The sequence below is a fragment of the Cyprinodon tularosa genome, unplaced genomic scaffold (assembly GCF_016077235.1).
Source record: "Cyprinodon tularosa strain WSP-4 unplaced genomic scaffold, ASM1607723v1 ctg408, whole genome shotgun sequence".
In the NCBI taxonomy this organism is placed as follows: Eukaryota; Metazoa; Chordata; class Actinopteri; order Cyprinodontiformes; family Cyprinodontidae; genus Cyprinodon; species Cyprinodon tularosa.
Genome location: NW_024039128.1, coordinates 367,931 through 388,236, shown reverse-complemented (window position 1 = coordinate 388,236; position 20,306 = coordinate 367,931). Strand labels below are relative to the sequence as shown.

At 42.2% G+C, this 20,306-nt stretch overlaps 1 protein-coding gene across 1 annotated transcript; it reads right to left on the bottom strand.

Annotated features, from left to right (window-relative positions):
* Positions 1 to 3,081: 3,081 nt before the first annotated feature.
* On the bottom strand, positions 3,082 to 19,573 carry lcmt2 (leucine carboxyl methyltransferase 2). The gene is made up of 14 exons (XM_038298465.1): positions 19,520 to 19,573; positions 18,131 to 18,255; positions 17,974 to 18,055; positions 17,707 to 17,887; positions 12,165 to 12,321; positions 11,907 to 12,096; positions 9,287 to 9,394; positions 9,117 to 9,204; positions 8,825 to 9,043; positions 8,506 to 8,742; positions 5,868 to 5,965; positions 5,605 to 5,792; positions 5,359 to 5,494; positions 3,082 to 3,360 (listed from the first exon to the last, which is right to left on the bottom strand). The coding sequence occupies exons 1-14, from the start codon at positions 19,565 to 19,567 to the stop codon at positions 3,196 to 3,198; spliced, it is 2,022 nt and encodes a 673-aa protein (XP_038154393.1). The 5' UTR covers positions 19,568 to 19,573; the 3' UTR covers positions 3,082 to 3,195.
* Between the last annotated feature and the right edge of the window lie 733 nt (positions 19,574 to 20,306).

Here is a 20,306-nt window from a genome sequence, read left to right as displayed (position 1 = left end):
GACCTGTCTGTCCAGACACAGGTCGTATTTAAAAAGATCAGATTCATATTGGATTCAGGACCACAGAGCCAAGTGTTCTGGGTCGCATTGGAACAAATCGGATCTGTGTTCAGACTGCCATGAAAAGATCAGAAACATGTCGTATATGGGCAAAAAAATTAGATTTGGGTCACTTCAGGCTGCTGTGTGAACGTAGCCATTTACACAAATGTCACACTATGCTAGGTTATGTATTAATACAAAATAAATTATACTAAAAATACTTGACTCTTTTATTAAAACTTCAGAATACAAACTGCTACAAAACATAAAATAAATTATTTGCAAATGTGCATTCTTTAAAAAAAAATAGAGAAACATGAATATAATCAAAAATAGGATGTTACGAAAAAAAATACTTAAATAATGGAAGCAAACATTAGAACAGCAATGGTTCAACACCCACAATTGTACAACAATGACCACAAAATTGTCCCTTCCTGGCTTTTCTGGAGGCAAAGTCACTGATGACATCCTGTTCAAAGGGAGTTTTTCCTCTCCACTGTCGCTACAAGCATGCTTAGTGTGAGGGATTGCTGAAGAGTCAATGAGTCGATGCAATCAGCTGGTTTTCCTTAGATAGAAAACTTTGAATCAATCTGACTGGATGATCTGGTGAACTGGAAAGTGACCTGAGATGACATGATGTGAATTGGAGCTATAGAAATAAACTGAATAGAATTTTTTATACTTGAATAAAGACTGGTTGGGCTGATAATAAAGGGATGTCATGAATGAATTTTCAGTCAGGAAGCACAGCTTATGAAGCTAAGAGTCACATAAAATCAGAAAGTTAGGGGGGTTTTTTAAATTTTTATTATTTTTTACTTTTTCAAGTAGAGCTTTTACATATATTCACCTCGTTTCCAAGACTAGTTATCTCTGAATGTTGTTTTTAGCTGCTTTCACATCTGGGTGTGCGTTTAATATTCTGTTGTTTATTTCTTTAAATTTTGAATTAAGTATTTTTACTAATTTTTTTCCTGTTCTTACATCAAAGTAGTTTCCTTGCATATTTGCTGCTTCAGCTTCTTGAACCAAAAATAATTAACAGGACAACACTTCTACTGTAAACACATTAAATACTCATTTATTTGATTACTTTTGGCGACAGGATCTGAAGTTGTCCACCTCACTAGGAGCTACCATGACAACATGGCGGTGGCAGCGTCATGCTGCGGAGATCATTTTCTTCAACAGGAATGCTGCTTAGATGTTTGTCCTTTCAGCTGCTGCCAGCCGTCATACACGTTTCAGTCATGTGTGAAGAAACATGGAACCAAGCAGCACAGCAGCGAAGAACAAAGATTCTCTGTGGGGTTCTGGTTGGTCCAAAAAACTGTTTGATGTGATTTAATGAAATTAGTGTTAATCAGTAAAGAAAAAAAATAAAAACAATAATTTTGGTTGCGATCACTGAGTCTGGGAGCGGCCATTTTTGCCCAAATATAGTAGCCCCTCCCTCCTGCCATCTTCCAGCAGTGACGTCACGGTGCGGTAAGCCTAGCGCCATTCTCCCCGCTTTACAAGCTAAATCGATGGGAACTACTAGACACATCTGCAATCAACAACAATTATTGAAGATTTCCAGAGGACTTCACCATTGAAATTCACCAGAGCTATAGTGAAACTGACAATGCCCACGTGCATGGCAGCTGGATGCTGGAATACATCGGGTAAAAGTGAAAAATAGAGTTATTCCACCTTTCTGATTCCTGATCCTCCACGGACGGGTTGGTCGTTGGATCGCCAACTTGAAGAGGGAGGATTTGCCATCGAACTTCTGGCCAGAGAAAAAACCCGTAATATGTAGCCAACATTTGGAAGAAGAATGTTTTCAAGATGACTTGGATAATAGCGCGTTGTGACAAACACCAGATACAGCACTGGGACTTGATCAACAGCCGATACCGCACCGTGACAATGTCACTAACCAGTAGGTGGCAGTAGTGTTCTTTGACAAACATGGATGCCTCCAGTAAAGCACATTCACATGAAAATTACTCTGAATTAAAAACACTGATCATTTATTGAACAGGATGGAATCATTTCAGATTTAAAGAACTTTCAGAAGTTTGAATTCTGAATATGAGCGACTTTTCCTTTAAAGCTGCAGGATTCAGGTCAGGACTTTAACTACAGGCCACTCCTCATTCTGTCTCTCTAACGTTATTCAGAGGTGGTCCTGCTGCAGAACCAAAGAGGACATATCTGGTTCTGAGGGAGCAAAACATCCCCAGATCACCACACTCCCTCCACAATGTTCTACTGCAGGGCCCCCAGCTAAAGCTTGAGCATCCATAATATAGATAAAACATTTATGCTTTTGCAGCCTCTGTTGTTTGGGGATGATGGTATTTTTTTTAAAGAAAATAAACCAACGTTGTGCTGTTCATAATAATAAAGGACGTCTTACTGAATCTGCATCAAGCTAAAGACACTTTCTACTTTATTCTACTGTTTTCTGATCGACATGAAGCATTGCACTATTAGCATTAAACTTCCAATCAGAAACCATCTCTAGATGGTTCATGTCAACACTGGGCCCATTAATATGCTGATAAATGATTTTAATCAGCTGACCCGTTACATTAAGCACTGGAGCTGCCCAACCTTCTGCAGATTGTTTCAGGGAGTTTTCTTTTCTCCCCATCTAAATATTAAATAAACCAAAACAGCTGAACTGTTCTAATTTCTCAGGGCATTTATAGGGTTATTTATATTAAATATCGACTGATGGAGCTTCAGCCACTTTTGAAAACAGGAAGAAGCAAATATTTGATCTGAATCAGTAACTTTCCCTTAGATTTTATCTTTAATCTGAGTCTACAGAGTTTTTATTCACTGAGGTTTGATAGGAATAAAAGTTTTACTGTAATCATCACTCTGAGGTCAAACATGTGAACATAAGACTAATTAGCTGATAGTAATCCAGGATCTGACCAATCACAGCAGGGTTCTTTATTCTATAGGCGGTTCGTCTTCTAATGGATCATCAGGTGTTAAAATGGGCATAAAAAAGTATTTTAATGCATAAAAATCTGGGATTAAAATCACATTTTTATTGAAAAACAAACAGCGGTTGAAACAAACAGTAAAAAAATGACAAATTATCAGGATTTAACGCTTTAAAAATCCTGGTTGTGGTTCGCCGCCTCATCCCAGTGCAGGCCGGAGCTCCACACAGACAGGCTGAGGGTTCAGATGAGTCCCGAAGGAGAAGCAGTTCCCACCCCCCCCAATGAGGAGCAGCTGCGGTTCTTCTGCGTCCGTCAGCTCGGAGCAGAACGAGTGGAGCATCAGAGGCCAGGGCACCGAGCTCTGCAAACACATCCACACATTTACTCCATTAAACTGTCAGGGTAAGAAGAACGCCTGCCCTTTAAATCTACGCTATGCACTAAAACACAAAATCTGTTCACTTTTTGGACAAAGAAGACAGGTGGTTTGAGAGGGGCCTGAAGGAAGCCATCTATGTTAAGAAAAAAAAAAAAACAAGCTTAAAGGAATAGTACACCCAAAACATGATTAGCCTTCATTTTCTACTCACCCCCATGCTGAACAACACTCTGGAGTACTTTTTTGATATCTCAAATGCATCTGGAGATCTGGGAGGCTTCTTGCTGTCTGCTGACATTCAAATAATGGAGGTCTATGGCGCCCGAGGCAGAAAGGTCCATAAAAGTCCACAAAAAACGTGTCAATATTCCTCCATACTGCTCGTCCAATGTATTCCAAGTGTCCTGAGTGGGTAGCGTCCAGAATTTACTCGAAACGAAGTCATTTAGAATGTTTTTAGAGCATAAACAGTAGTGTATAGGATTTCCTAAAAGCGCGTTCACGAGTCTACGGAAACCGCGGCAGACCAAACCAGATGAAAGTGCGCATTCAGCTCGGCAAAGAACTCATGCTCTTCCTCAACACTGAAGTCCTCAGACATTTTTCTTTCGTTGTTTCTTTCTTTGCACAGGTAAACAGCACATTTCTTCTTCTACGCTTGCATTATCGGCAGAGCAGACGCTGAATGCGCACTTTCATCTGGTTTGGTCTGCCGCGGTTTCCGTAGACTCGTGAACGCGCTTTTAGGAAATCCTATACACTACTGTTTATGCTCTAAAAACATTCTAAATGACTTCGTTTCGAGTAAATTCTGGATGCTACCCACTCAGGACACTTGGAATACATTGGACGAGCAGTATGGAGGAATATTGACACGTTTTTGTGGACTTTTATGGACCTTTCTGCCTCGGGCGCCATAGACCTCCATTATTTGAATGTCAGCAGACAGCAAGAAGCCTCCCAGATCTCCAGATGCATTTGAGATATCAAAAAAGTACTCCAGAGTGTTGTTCAGCATGGGGGTGAGTAGAAAATGAAGGCTAAACATGTTTTGGGTGTACTATTCCTTTAAACAGGGGGGGATATGCCAGGTGGGATATGTGGTCATGAGAGGAAACTAAACAATCCTTCAGGCGTAATAAACACATCTGTTCATGTTTTCTCCTCTCTGGACAGACCAGAACCTCCATGATGAGTTTGTTTGGATGAAAGGGTTAAAGTCAAGTAAAAAAAGGGCTTTTCCAGCAGCAGAGATGGGAAGTAACGAAGTACAAATACTTCGTTACTGTACTCAAGTAGATTTTTCTGATATTTTTACTTTACTTTACTACTTATTTTTATGGCGACTTTTTACTTCTACTCCTTACATTTTTACACAAATATCTGTACTTTCTACTCCTTACATTTTAAAAAATTGGCTCGTTACTTTAGTTTTGAATCATTTCAATGGAGTTACCGTTATTATTTTTCACGTCACCAATACCAAATTCAATCTAATTGGATGGGAATCTACGTTGCATTTGACGCACCACTACAAGATGAATCGACAGATTCGGCGGTATTCATTGGCGGCAAATCATTGCAGCTTGGTGGCGGCGGCGTTAGCATAGTAGCATGGACGACGAGATGATTGAAAATGAACACAACGGAGATCTAGTCCTATTGGCAGACATCCATTTAAAATGTAGGCAACGGCATGAAAAAAGTGGTTTCTACTTTTACTTTTATACTTTAAGTAAATTTACAAGCCTGTACTTTGTTACTTTTACTTGAGTAAAGAAGTTTAATCAGTACTTCCACTTTTACCAGAGTATTTTTTGACACAAGTATCTGTACTTTTACTCAAGTACGGAAAGTGAGTACTTTGCCATCTCTGTCCAGCAGTAACTTCACAGACGTGTTTGTTTAAGAACCTGTTAAAGTCATGTTCACCTCCTGCCCCTCCCCACCGTACCAGAAGAACCCTGGGTAAACACTGACCATGTCCAGTCTGAACTCCACGCTGCTGCCTACGGCCAGGCTGATGACGGCGACGCCAGGAACTCCGTCTGGATGCATCCAGACTCCGCCCACCACAACCAGCCTATCGCCCAGCAGGTGGGCGCAGTGAGAAAACCTGGATAACAGGAGAACAGAGGCTCAGATCAGCCGGCGCCTCCGACCTGAAAGTCGTCGGTTCGATTCCCGCATCTCGTGTCGCTAATGGATGTTTGGTTTAACTCTGACCGAGGGATGGGGGGAGGATGCACTGCCACCCTCCTCCAACAAAAGCCTCGCTCCGTCGGTACCAGCAGGCTGGTGTCGCCCAGAGGCTCCCCTCCTCGGCCCAGTCCTCCGAACACGACCACGCCTCCTTGGTAGGAGCAGGCGGTGTGAGAATGACGAGCCGCCGGTGCAGCGCCCTCTACTGGAATCTGAGGATCACATACAGACGGTCACCCGAGTCCAAAGTTCAGTACTTAAAAAAAAAAAAAAGAGGCCAAACAAACCTCCATCCATTCCCGCCGGTCCAGACTCAGGAAGCTGCTGTCACCCAGAACCCGCTCTGATTGGTTCTTCCCACCAAACACAAACAGGAAGTCTCCACCTACCATGGACAGGAAAAAGCCATTAAGCTTTGGACAAGAACAGGAAGAATAGGAAAGAGCTGGCGTGGACGGCAAAAGAAGGAAAGAAGAAGAAAATGGATAAATGAAAAAATCTGAAAATTAATTAGAAAAGAAATATCTGCCGCATTGAAAGTCTGCAGGAAGAGAAAAACATGAGAGATGTTCTGGATCCGAGAACAGGAGACGAAAAGTCAAAAACAGGCTGGAGGGACTGAAAGAAAAAAAAGGAAGAATCTCAGAGATAAAAAAAATTATAAAAAGTAAGAAGGAAAAGAAAAAGAATAAATAAAAACGATTTATATACCAGCAGATCCCACACTTTGCATTCTGGGCTTCATTTAGTTTAATTTCCTGCATTTAAAGTAAATGTAAAATTAACTTCTCATTCTAATCATTCAGTAGAGTTCGATTTTAAATGGCGTCGTTAGAAACAGTTCAGAACCAACCAGAAAACTACGAATGTGATGCAAAAACATCTTAAAAAAAAAGCTCTTAAACCAGCCAGTCTTTCAAATGTAAACAATCTAAACATCTTTTTTTTCTGGGCATCATCATTAAAACGTTGCTCTGCTGCATCATGGCCCCGCCTCCCTCGCTGTGATTGGTCCGTTCCTCAGCAGCCTGACGGAGGAGATCAGGCCGTCATTATCAGACACTTTTCTGCATGATAAACTATTGTCATAAAAGATGAAAATAAGCGTTAAAGCATGAATGGAAAATCATCTACTATCAAGTATTGCATCAGAAGAGGTTGATGGGAATCCAAGAATCAAATAACTGACTGGATTTCTCCAAAAAGTTTCCATGCTTTCTTATAGAAGGAAATATAGACGGAAACATATTTACTGAATAATTTCTGATGTTGGGAATATTTGCCTCACATGTCTGCATGGGTGGTTCTAGACGGGGGCCAACAGGGGCCAGTGGTCAGGTGACATGTACCAGATTATTGTAATATTATCTCTGACTCGTCTTCCATGTGATTAAAATAAGATCTAAGGCGCCACCAAGATGGCCGCCCTCTAGGCATGTCGGCCAGCGTCCAACGAGGCGTCTATGGTCGGCACCTCCTTCCTGATTCCAACACATTGATTAAAACCTCTGCTTACTGCTGATCTGAGCTCCCTGCTAGCTAGCTAGCTAGCCAAGCGTAACGTTAACATGTGACAACATTACGCTTTGCACTTCCTGGTTCTTTCACTCTAATGGATCAAAACACATCTAGTTTGTATTTTCCTTTTGTTGACGTTTTAAATGATGATGGTGACATGAAGCGCCATCAGGACGTTTCATTTGCTCCATGGTGCCACCTAGTGGACATTAAAAATAAGAAATGAAACATATTTTTCCTTCTTGTCTTAAAGCTTTAGATCAAATAATTAAAAGATATTTGTGCCAAAAAATATTTCATTTAAATGGTCTCAGTATAATCTTGATTTTATGGCAAAACAATTCTGTTATGCTACGTTCAGATCGCACGCAGCAGAAGCTGCAGAAACGCACGTGCTGCTTCAATTTTGATACTTGTAGTTTAGTTCTGACACGCAGCTGAATCATCTTTGCTGCTCTAGCTGCTCGGTGGGCGGAGCTACTCTATCCTTTCTCTGCCTGGAACAATGGCGGCTATATTAGCTGTGATCAGCGGGTAGAAAGTAGTTAGAATCTATGTTGAAGTGAGAAAGTCCTCCTGAAAACATGGTCTGTGCAGTCAGTTCATCCAGATTACCATCCTGCCTTCAAAGATTATTTCTCTGTGGGAGCCGCTCAGACCCCCACATACCGGCGCTGCGCTGTCACTGGGAATCCCCAGCAGCAGCTGCCTCAGGCCCGCTCGCCTCTCCAGGGTTTTCCCCTCCTGTTGGTGGCGGCTGGAAGTAGATGTTAGCGTTTTTCAGGTCTGTGCTACAAACTGCAGGCAGCAGGATAATAAAAGCCAACATATTCTGCCGGCAGGTTTCTACATTTGAAGTTAATTTAGGCGTTAATAAACTGTTTCAGAGGAGTGATCATAGCGCTCTGATCATCAGCGCTGCGTCTGACTCCCTGCCAGCTCCAAGATCAGCTGCTCTCATTGGTTGATGCGGCGCGTCCAGCAGCTAAAGTTACATTTCTCCAACTCCAGCAGCTGCTGCTTGTGAAGCTCCTCAGATGCTCATGAGGCGCCGCTGCTTCAGCTGCACAGATGCTGCAGGACCTTTTGCTGTGCGTGAACCATTGCCTTTGATTGTAAACTTGCTGCTTCTGCTGCTTTGTGGTCTGAACGTAGAATTATGAACGTGCCTCTGAACAGATGTTCAGGGATTTTTTTCCCAATGTGTTGGGATCTTCTTCAATCAGCAGCATGTTGCTGCCCATTAAAAGGCGGGTTCACCGGCTAACCTCGGCCCCCAGGCTGCATCCGCTACGCTAAACGATGCAGCGAAGGGAAACTTTTAATCAACCAAACTCTTTAGTAGAAAGAGACACAAGGAAACTGGTTTTATGGGGTGAACTATGTTGGTGTTTATCTCCAGCTCACCTCCGTGACTGACCACTGCGGCTGCGTGTCTCCATCTCGGTGGGGGGGCGGTGCCCGTGCAGCCCATCCGCTCCACCTGAACCCTCTGTTCCTCTGCTGACCCGGCTGCAGACGGCGGAGCAAACGGGTCCAGCGTCACCTTCAACAGGTCGCAGCTGGGTCTGAGCGGGGAGGAGCGGCCGCCGTAGACCAGCGCTCCTCCAGGGAGGGGGGTGACGGTGTGATAGAGTCTCTCTCCTGTGGATCCATGAAGATCGGATTTAGCAAACCTCTGAGATCAACCAAACCAGTCGGAGAGTGAAGGAGAGGAGAAGCTGACCCAGATCTGCTGATGCTTCCACTCTGGTGGAGCTCCACCCCCCCTGACCTCTGAGGAGACACCTGGTCTCCGCCCCCCGGCCCCCTCTGCCGGACCCTCCAGTGAGCAGCACCACCTGCGGCCTGATCCGGGTGGAGGCCAACCCCAGGCCCTCCAGACGCACCGGGACCGGGCGCACGCTCAGGGCTGCGGGGCTCCAGCTCGGAGCGACGGACGGCGCTGCAGACAGGAAAACCAGAGGATGAGAGGGTTTCTGGGACGATGGGACGGATTGGGGGGCGGGGGTCCCTACCTGAGGTCTGGGGGAGCAGAGCCTGCTCCATCAACGCCCCGCGAGATGCAGTCAGGATGAAGTAGTGGGAGCACTTCTGGTTCCATTCCTGCAGACGGAAACAAACACGCTCAGAGCGTTCACTGACGCTACCCCCCGCACCCCCCCCCCCCCCTCCAGAACCAGCTCACCTCATGCTCGTCAAACGGCTCCAGGCTCTCCACTCGGTCCCGCTCCTCCTGGGGGACCAGCCCCAGATAGAAATCATTCATATCCAGACACACACAGCACTCCCAGCCCTGAGCACAGAAAAACAGAGAAAGGTTTCACCAACATTTCTTCATTTAGATCAAATATGAAAGAAAAGTCAACGTTTAGAAAGAATCTATAGAGCTACATCATACAGATATTACGCAGAAAATCCCTCCTAGTTCAGTCAGACGGCATGGGGAGCATCTAAAGCACCAGCTGGCTAAATCTAGCTAAAATAAATCCCCTAAATCTGGTTCCAGACTTTGACTAGGCCGTTTTAACACATCGACAGAACGATCTAAACTCGGAGTAAACCGGAAGATTTCAGCCTCTTTTTTCCCAGCATGTTTAGTTTGTTTATAAATGTTTATTTGCTTTTCAGTAAATTTAGATTAGAGTTACGCTTGTTATCGTTGCCATCATGTAAAAGAAGAAAAGGTAACATCTGCAGCACAGATCTGGGATCCGTTAGACTGATGTGGAAATAATCCGGCTCAAAAGAAGAATTAAATATTTAAAAAAACGAGCATCGGTTGATCTTTGATCTAATTTATTCCACTGTAGCTCTGCCTGCATGGAAGAAAATCAGTCTCATTTAAATCTGCCTTTTTTTTTTATCGAATTTTAAACACTGAACTTTTTTACACATTGAATTCCTTACACAAAATTTTTATCTGGTTAAAATTCAGCTGCAAAAACTTTGCCTGCAAAAGTATTGACCTTTTGTTTAACTCAGGCCAAAGCAATCGACACTCGATGCAGTCGAGCAGCTTCCAGCCAATGAAATCAGCTATTTAATAAGAAAAACTCTTCAGCCGAAAACAAAGCTACGGCCAACTGTCGTGTCACGTGACCAAATGAGCTCATTTCATTGGCTAGAATGCTCGACTGCACCCAGTGTGAATTGCTTGACTTCAGTTTGCCAAAAGGACGATACATTTGCAGGCACATTTTTTTAAGGCTTTTTTACAGGTGAATTTTCACCAGATAAAAATTCAGTGTTTAAAATTCGATGTACAAAAAACTGTTTTTCTTCCATATCGCTGCATATTGGGGGTTTTCCTGCTCTGTCTAACTGTCTACACTGAAAAAACTATCTAGAAAAAAGTCAAAACTTCTTATATTAAGTGTATTTACCTTTAATCTGAGCAGGTAAATAAGATGATCTGCCAATGGAATAAGGATTTATACTCTTTAAGATAAATAGATAAAATGCACTTTAAATAAGACGCTATTTTAAGTGTAAATTGTCACGTTGCATTGGCAAAATTTCACTTTCCTTCTCAGTTGAAGGGACAAATTTACTTATTTTAAGAAAAAAATGACTAATTTAGATTTTCATTTTTTTGCAGCGTAACACAATGAGCTGCAACATGTTCAAATCAAAAGAGCCATTTTTCCCTGAGTCTGCTAAAAAAAGTCATTTAAAGTTTTACATGACTTAAAAAAAACATATTTTTGTTAAACTTCTGCCACAGGAAACCTGCTGCCATCTTAAACTGTTTGATTTGTATTTTTAGCTTATAAAATAATAATAATAAATTATCTCTATGCTAATTCAAAGGCAAATATCTCTAAAAACATATTTCTGGTTCTTTTCATGTCATTTTGTTGTGAAGATTTGATTCAAATACGTTTTGACACTTTATATTCATTTTAGCCACTCTATGAAGATTTATTGTAGAGGCGCCACACTGGAAGAAATCGAACTCTCGATTAGCAATTTTTTTCTTGAAATAAGTGCAATTTTTCTTTAATTGAGGCGGTATGTGAGACACTTTGCCAATGGAACAAGACAATTTACATTTACAAAACAAAAAGTGATTTAATTGTAATTGATTTAAGCTTATTTAAGGAGTAAAAATACTCATTCCATTTGCAAATCATCTCATTAACCTACTCAAATTAAGGGTAAATACATTTAATTTAGGACATTTTTACTTATGTCTTGATTGTTTTTGGCGTGCAAAGAACCACATGTGGTTCTGGAGCAGCAGCACTGAAAAAATTATCTAAAAATAAATGATCATTTTTTTAATTAAGTGTGTTTACCCTTAATTTAAGTAGGTAAATGAGATGATTTGCTGATTAAATTAGTATTTTTACTCCTAAAATAAGATAATTAGATATTATGCACTTGAAATAAGACAATGCTACTGCGTTTTCTTATTCTAAATGTAAATTGTCTTGTTCGATTGGCCAAATGTCTCCTCAATCCAAGAACAAATACACCTATTTTAAGAGAAAATGACTTATCTAGATTTAGATTTTTTCCAGTGAGGTTGCAGACAGTCTGTCCCTCCTCAGCGATCTATCTGGCGCTCCAGATCCAAAAAAGCCTCACATGTCATCATGAGGATTTATTTGCCATTTTAAAATGAAAAAAGTTGCTAAAACTGCTGAATAAATGAGAGTAAAATTAGATTATCAGAGCAGTCGGCCTCTTCAAAATAAATTGATGGATTCAAACTTAATTTATTCGGTCGGAATCTTTCAAAGACTCAAAGTAAATTACGTGTCCTGTGTGGTTAGCAGATGGCGGCGTGTTCGTGTACTGGCCTTGTCCAGGAACCTGCGTCTCTGTGCCGACAGCTCTGGGTACCGCTGCAGCGCGTGCAGCGTGGAGTTGAGCTTTAGGAAATGATCCTGCATCACGCGGCCAAAAGGATCGTGGGGGTGGATCTGCTCGTACATCACAAAGAGGGACTGCGGGAGGAGCCTCGCCGCCCAGCCGATGACGGCGTCCGACCTGCGAGACGAGCAGCGGTTTAGCCTCACAGCCTGGTGAATGCAGTTCTTTCAGCGTCTGGGCCGTACCATCGGGTTTCCATGTAGGTCAGCACCACTTCAGAGAGGATGAGGGTGGGAGCCGCCCAGTCCAGACCAGCTGCACTCAGAGCCTCCTCCACCGGGGATTCCTCCCTGACATCCAGGCCTAACAGGCGGTACCGGCTGCTGGACACCTGGACGGGCCCTGAGGGCAGATTAACGATTATTAAAGGAGTGATTCTATAGGGTATCTGGTCCTTCAGGTCTCTAATAGGGTGATAGAATGATTCTATAGGGTATCTGGTCCTTCAGGTCTCTAATAGGGTGATAGAATGATTCTATAGGGTATCTGGTCCTTCAGGTCTCTAATAGGGTGATAGAATGATTCTATAGGGTATCTGGTCCTTCAGGTCTCTAATAAGGTGATAGAATGATTCTATAGGGTATCTGGTCCTTCAGGTCTCTAATAGGGCGATAGAATGATTCTATAGGGTATCTGGTCCTTCAGGTCTCTAATAGGGCGATAGAATGATTCTATAGGGTATCTGGTCCTTCAGGTCTCTAATAGGGTCATAGAATGATTCTATCGGGTATCTGGTCCTTCAGGTCTCTAATAGGGTGATAGAATGATTCTATAGGGTATCTGGTCCTTCAGGTCTCTAATAGGGTGATAGAATGATTCTATAGGGTATCTGGTCCTTCAGGTCTCTAATAGGGTGATAGAATGATTCTATAGGGTATCTGGTCCTTCAGGTCTCTAATAGGGTCATAGAATGATTCTATAGGGTATCTGGTCCTTCAGGTCTCTAATAGGGTGATAGAATGATTCTATAGGGTATCTGGTCCTTCAGGTCTCTAATAAGGTGATAGAATGATTCTATAGGGTATCTGGTCCTTCAGGTCTCTAATAGGGCGATAGAATGATTCTATAGGGTATCTGGTCCTTCAGGTCTCTAATAGGGTGATAGAATGATTCTATAGGGTATCTGGTCCTTCAGGTCTCTAATAGGGTCATAGAATGATTCTATAGGGTATCTGGTCCTTCAGGTCTCTAATAGGGTGATAGAATGATTCTATAGGGTATCTGGTCCTTCAGGTCTCTAATAGGGTGATAGAATGATTCTATAGGGTATCTGGTCCTTCAGGTCTCTAATAGGGTGATAGAATGATTCTATAGGGTATCTGGTCCTTCAGGTCTCTAATAGGGTCATAGAATGATTCTATAGGGTATCTGGTCCTTCAGGTCTCTAATAGGGTCATAGAATGATTCTATAGGGTATCTGGTCCTTCAGGTCTCTAATAGGGTGATAGAATGATTCTATAGGGTATCTGGTCCTTCAGGTCTCTAATAGGGTGATAGAATGATTCTATAGGGTATCTGGTCCTTCAGGTCTCTAATAGGGTGATAGAATGATTATATAGGGTATCTGGTCCTTCAGGTCTCTAATAGGGTCATAGAATGATTCTATAGGGTATCTGGTCCTTCAGGTCTCTAATAGGGTGATAGAATGATTCTATAGGGTATCTGGTCCTTCAGGTCTCTAATAGGGTGATAGAATGATTCTATAGGGTATCTGGTCCTTCAGGTCTCTAATAGGGTGATAGAATGATTCTATAGGGTATCTGGTCCTTCAGGTCTCTAATAGGGTAATAGAATGATTCTATAGGGTATCTGGTCCTTCAGGTCTCTAATAGGGTGATAGAATGATTCTATAGGGTATCTGGTCCTTCAGGTCTCTAATAGGGTGATAGAATGATTCTATAGGGTATCTGGTCCTTCAGGTCTCTAATAGGGTGATAGAATGATTCTATAGGGTATCTGGTCCTTCAGGTCTCTAATAGGGTGATAGAATGATTCTATCGGGTATCTGGTCCTTCAGGTCTCTAATAGGGTGATAGAATGATTCTATAGGGTATCTGGTCCTTCAGGTCTCTAATAGGGTGATAGAATGATTCTATAGGGTATCTGGTCCTTCAGGTCTCTAATAGGGTGATAGAATGATTCTATAGGGTATCTGGTCCTTCAGGTCTCTAATAGGGTCATAGAATGATTCTATAGGGTATCTGGTCCTTCAGGTCTCTAATAGGGTGATAGAATGATTCTATAGGGTATCTGGTCCTTCAGGTCTCTAATAGGGTGATAGAATTATTCTATCGGGTATCTGGTCCTTCAGGTCTCTAATAGGGTGATAGAATGATTCTATAGGGTATCTGGTCCTTCGGGTCTCTAATAAGGTCATAGAATGATTCTATCGGGTATCTGGTCCTTCAGGTCTCTAATAGGGTGATAGAATGATTCTATAGGGTATCTGGTCCTTCAGGTCTCTAATAGGGTGATAGAATGATTCTATAGGGTATCTGGTCCTTCAGGTCTCTAATAGGGTGATAGAATGATTCTATAGGGTATCTGGTCCTTCAGGTCTCTAATAGGGTGATAGAATGATTCTATAGGGTATCTGGTCCTTCAGGTCTCTAATAGGGTCATAGAATGATTCTATCGGGTATCTGGTCCTTCAGGTCTCTAATAGGGTGATAGAATGATTCTATAGGGTATCTGGTCCTTCAGGTCTCTAATAGGGTCATAGAATGATTCTATAGGGTATCTGGTCCTTCAGGTCTCTAATAGGGTGATAGAATGATTCTATCGGGTATCTGGTCCTTCAGGTCTCTAATAGGGTGATAGAATGATTCTATAGGGTATCTGGTCCTTCAGGTCTCTAATAGGGTCATAGAATGATTCTATCGGGTATCTGGTCCTTCAGGTCTCTAATAGGGTGATAGAATGATTCTATCGGGTATCTGGTCCTTCAGGTCTCTAATAAGGTGATAGAATGATTCTATCGGGTATCTGGTCCTTCAGGTCTCTAATAGGGTGATAGAATGATTCTATAGGGTATCTGGTCCTTCAGGTCTCTAATAGGGTGATAGAATGATTCTATAGGGTATCTGGTCCTTCAGGTCTCTAATAAGGTGATAGAATGATTCTATAGGGTATCTGGTCCTTCAGGTCTCTAATAGGGTGTGTAACATTGGTTGGGCTGAAAATGGCATATTAGCGTATTTTCACGACTATAAGGCGCACATAAACGTCTTTTTTTCCCCTCAAAATGTGCGGCGCGCCCTTTGGTGCGGTGCGCCCTATGTGTGTTGCAACTGCGACTTTTGAGACCACCTCATTGAGGAGATGATGAAAGAGTGGCTGAATGTAAGGAGACCAGGTGTTTTTTTTTTTCCACTCATCACCATCGCTGTTAATCTGTGACTCCATGCGTGCCCATCTCACAGCTGATGTGAAAAACATGGGGAAACAAATTAACGCTGTGCTCGCTGTGAACCGGACGCAGCAGGTGCAGCAGAAGCAGCGAGTTTACATGCAAAGTCAATGGTTGACAAGCGTATAGACGCAGCAAAAGGTCCCGCAGCGCGTTTTGGTGCTGCTCGAGATGGAAAAATTGAAGTTTTGCTGCTGGAAGCGCCGCATCAACCAATCAGAGAAGCTGATCTGGGAGCTGGCTGTGAGACGACACATCGCTCTGATGACATATGATATTAAGGCAAATGAAAAGGGCTGGATGGATGAGGAGATGATGAAAGAGTGGCTGAGGCAGGTGTATGTGAGGAGACCAGGTGTTTTTTTCCACGCATCACCATCGCTTTTAATATGTGACTCCATGCGTGCCCATCTCACAGCTGATGTGAAAAACATGGTGAAAAAAAAATTAACGCTGTGCTCGCTGTTATCCCGGGAGGTCTGACAAAGGAACTTCAACCGCTCGACATCGGTGTGAAGCGGCCGTTCAAAGTAAGGCTGTGAGCGGCGTGGGAGCGATGGATGACAGACGGAGAGCACAGTTTCAGGATAAGTGGAAGGCAGCGCCGGGCAAGTTACGCCACCGTTAGCGGATGGATTGTTGATGCTTGGACTAACGTGTCTGCTGGCTCTGTTGTTCAAGCTTTCACAAAAGCAGGCATTATTTCTGAGGAGCCGCAAGGCGCGGAAAGTGACTCTGACAGCGAAGGGGAAACTGGCATGTCTGATTTAGTGCAGCTGTTTTATTCAGAAACAGAGGATGATGACTTTGATGGGTTTGATTAATACTTTGTAATAAATACATGAATAAAGCACAATCATACTCAGTTTTGCTCCCGCTCTATTTTTCTACCTGAAAACTTAATTCAACAGCAGCCTCTGGGCGGGTCTCCTCCTCTTCACCGCGGTGGCTGGCAGGTGTTTTTTCATCTAAATAATCTAAATCTTGCAGCTATATTTGCTGTGATCAGTGGGAATAAAGTAGTTTTAATATGTTTTTAAGTGAGAAAGTCCACCTGAAAACTTAATAATTGCAGTCAGTTCATCCAGATTATCTATTTCTGTCGGAGGCGCTCAGACCCCCACATACCAGCGGTGCACCGACAGTAAAAATCCCTTCATCAGCAGCCTCTAGGCTGGGCAGCCTCCGGGTTCACCGCGGTGGATGGCAGGTGTTTTTCATCTAAATAATTTAAACTGCAGGCACCAGGATACCGGTAATAAAAGCGAACAAATTCCGTCGACAGGTTTCAGGATTTTAAGTTAATTTAGGAGTGATCACAGCGCTGTGTCATCAGCGATGTGTCTGTCTCACGGCCAGCTGCCAGGTTTGATTAATACTTTGTAATAAATACATGAATAAAGCACAGTCATACTCAGTTTTGCCCCCGCTGTATTTTTAAATACGCAGTAGAGGTATTTAAAGGTAGTAGAGGACATGTACCTGTGTATAAAAAACGCGCCCTATAGTCCGGTGCGCCTTATGTGTGTTAAATACAGAAATGGGACACATAACTGAGACTGCGCCTTTTAGTACGGTGCGCCTTATGGTCGTGAAAATACGGTAGCTGTTCTATGAGCCCTAATGCAGCCTGGTTAAAAGCCCTAGAATGAAACCACAGGTTTCTTCCTTTTATGGAATGATCATGAATATTTAGATGAGCTGTGCTCTGATTGGTTGGTTTACAACGAGCCAAGCTGCTGAGCAAAGACGCACCATAGCAACAAGCACTCACTCACTGAAACATCAAATTGTTGATATGGTAGGGGGACCAGACGTCCTCTTTTTCCTGGACATGTCCTACTTTTCCTAAAAAATGTCCAGGGGGAATTTCAAAATCTTACGAGCCGTCAGCTCTGGGCTGGTCCAGTGGATGAGGGGAGGGAGCCAGCGTGGGACGGAGCGACCGTATCCGACCTGGCGATGGTAGCCTGGACACTGGCGGCCCCGTGTTCTCGCCCCCCGGAAATTATATGTCAATTTTTGGGCGTGACAAAAGTCCAGGCCAGAACCAAATAAGGCAACATCTCTGGGTTTACGTCAACTCTGGGCTTCATTTGGATTCGCCCGTTTTAAGGTGGAAGTTTAGAATAGTGAGATTTGCAGAGGAAGGGGGGGTTGATGGGGTTTGATCTTCTCTGTACGTCCATTTCATCCACTGAACTATCGTTATTCATCTATGACAATAGAAACTCAGTTATGCATTCTATGACCCCTTGGAGTAAAACTCTAACTATATTTAGAAAAGCCGAAGCAAAGAAAGAAATGAGAAGAGGAACCTGCTTGAGGAGGCAGGCAGGAGTCCAGCATCCCTCTCAGTGCTGCATCAGCGGCGATCAGAGCAGCTTTGCGACGCGCCACGTCCGGAAAATCCACCTCGAACACCACGGCTCCGCCCAGAACTCCGTCTGCATGGAGGCGGAAGTACAGAGAGTCGAATCCGGCGCCCAGAGACAGAACCTGCAGCAGCGGAGGACAAGATAGCCAGACAGAGTCAGAATGAGGGCGGTGGTGCATCTCATCCACCGGGTCTGAGCTCAGCTTGCCTGTTTCTTGGGGCGATCCGCCGTGACGTGAAGGAACCGCCTCACGCAGTGGTCCAAAGCTTTCCAGCGAACATAATAGCCCCTAAAGACAGAGAGACTGACTGAAGGTTTACTGAGATCAGAGGTCCAGCTGTGCGACACTCGGACCCCTCCTCACCTGTTGATCAGCGGCGCCCTTCGACCCACTTTACACACAAAGTGCTGGATAAAAGCGTCGCTGAAGTAGCCCTGAGCTGCAGCCGAAGCCTTGCTCACCACGCTGCTGTCGTTGGTTCCCTGCACCTGAGGAGGCAGATTAAACAACTTAGACTGAGACAAACTTTAGGTCATTTTGTCTACAGAGTGTAAGAAAAGTACAATTCATAAAACTCAATCTGAAACACTGAAATGTGTAAATATAAGGTCGATTATAAAAATGTGATTTTTCAAATTTAGTATAAAGATAAATCTGGGAAAAAAAAGAAAGAACAGCAAAGTTACTATCAAACCATAATTATTACATTATTCAAAGTTTTATCTCTGGATTGCATATTTTCTTTTGTTTTCGCAAAAAAAAAAAAAAAAAAAAAAATCACTGCATATCTATTAATATTAATTACTGTAAAAAAAAAATAGTAGCAAAACAAATATTTTACTTTAAAAACTATCAGCATAGATGTGTAATTAATAATATATTATATTATAGTAATCTATTATAATATATTATTATAATAGATTACTATTCAGATTTAAAATGAAAAAGATAAAATTCCAGAAGCTGATGAAGGTCATGTGATCTTCATCTGCACACTGACTACATTTATTATTGTTTTTCAAGTAACTCCAATAATTTTATAAACAGTCAGAATAATTGAATAATACAGCAAATCTGACATAATTAGCCAGTTATTAAATCAATTATCCAGATTACAAAAATGTAAATATAATTAAATCATAAATGTACTTTATTTAATTTCTGATTCCTTGTTGCAGGTATGGAAACATTTATTTAATATTTCTATATATTCCTTTCTTTCTTTATGGGGAGAACAAAAAAATCAAATCAAAGTCTTTTATTTCATTATTCTACCATTAACTGCTTTTCTGGACACATAAATAACAAAAAGAACATTTTATATTATTCTGGTTTTAGCAGAAATTATGCAGCAAAAATGTTATTGTTCCTGTTAATTATTGGATAATATAGAAAAGAAGATTAGGGCCACTGAAAAGTTTATTATTTTAAAAATATTATTTTAGTTTAATATGGGTAAAAAAGGCAGAATTCTGACTTTAATCTCAGAATTCTGACTTTTTTCCCATATTAAACTGAAATAACGTTTAAAAATCAGTTATCTTTTTTTTTTTTTTTTTCCCCAGTGGCCTTAATCCTCTTCTGTAATAATTGGATATAAATTAAATAAATACTTATATTCCTAAAAATAGATGAATGAGTTGATTCTCCTTCTTCTTCATTGATCAGTTAATTCTGTATTAATGTTTAAATTAATTCTTCCATAAAGTTGTTGAATCAGTGAATTAAGAGTTTTATTCTTATTGAACTTGCCGCCGTGTCGCTGCCTTTTCGCTGCTTCTTTCCGTCTCTGGATGGCATGACGTCATCGAGTCATTAGCGTCACTAGACTTCTTCTTCTGCGGATCATGTCCACCGATAAAGCAAATGGCTTTGCTTGTTTTAATATTAAAAGTCTGTCCTCTGAAATGTCAAGCAAAAACAATCAATTCTCCTCCATGTGAGTCTCACTTCCGAGGTCCTTCATTGCGGCTCACGGACGCCCCCCTACGGCCTGGAGGGGGAAAGACCTCTTCTTTTATCTTCTTCTTCTTCTTTCATTTGATTGGCGGATTGCAAACAACTTATACGTGCATACCGCCACCTAATGTACAAGACTATTGAACACGAATTTTCAGAAAAGATTGTTTTTTTTTTATCTGTTAAAAACAACAGCTTTGATTTGCAAATATTTAAGAAACTAATCGAAAGTCCGCTTGCCTTCCAATTTAAACCTTCTTTTTAAGGTCCTAGAGAGACTTCTGATGGTTCACCTCAGCAAGCAAACCAGCAGCTATCAGGACCCCCTGCAGGTTTCTTATTACCATGGAGATGGAGTTGAGGATGTCATCATCCACCTGCTTCAACAAACCAACTGTTGTTTAGACGTGTTCTTTGATTTCTCCCATTTAACACCATTCAACCTGACTGACTTTGGCAGAAACTCCAGCAGACTCAGGTGGAGGCAACAACAACCACCTGGATCAAATACTACCTGACAGACAGACTGAAGGCTCAGCTATCTGATCCAGCAGCACAGGAGAACCACAGGGGCCGGTAC

Excerpts from the sequence above, each read along its gene's own strand:
- lcmt2 (XM_038298465.1), bottom strand. The coding sequence starts at position 19,567 with ATGCCATCCAGAGACGGAAAGAAGCAGCGAAAAGGCAGCGACACGGCG. Across the intron at positions 12,097-12,164 it reads ACCTACATGGAAACCCGATG|GTCGGACGCCGTCATCGGCT; the intron begins GTACGGCCCAGA and ends CTCGTCTCGCAG. Across the intron at positions 3,361-5,358 it reads TGGAGTTCAGACTGGACATG|AGCTCGGTGCCCTGGCCTCT; the intron begins GTCAGTGTTTAC and ends ATGTGTTTGCAG.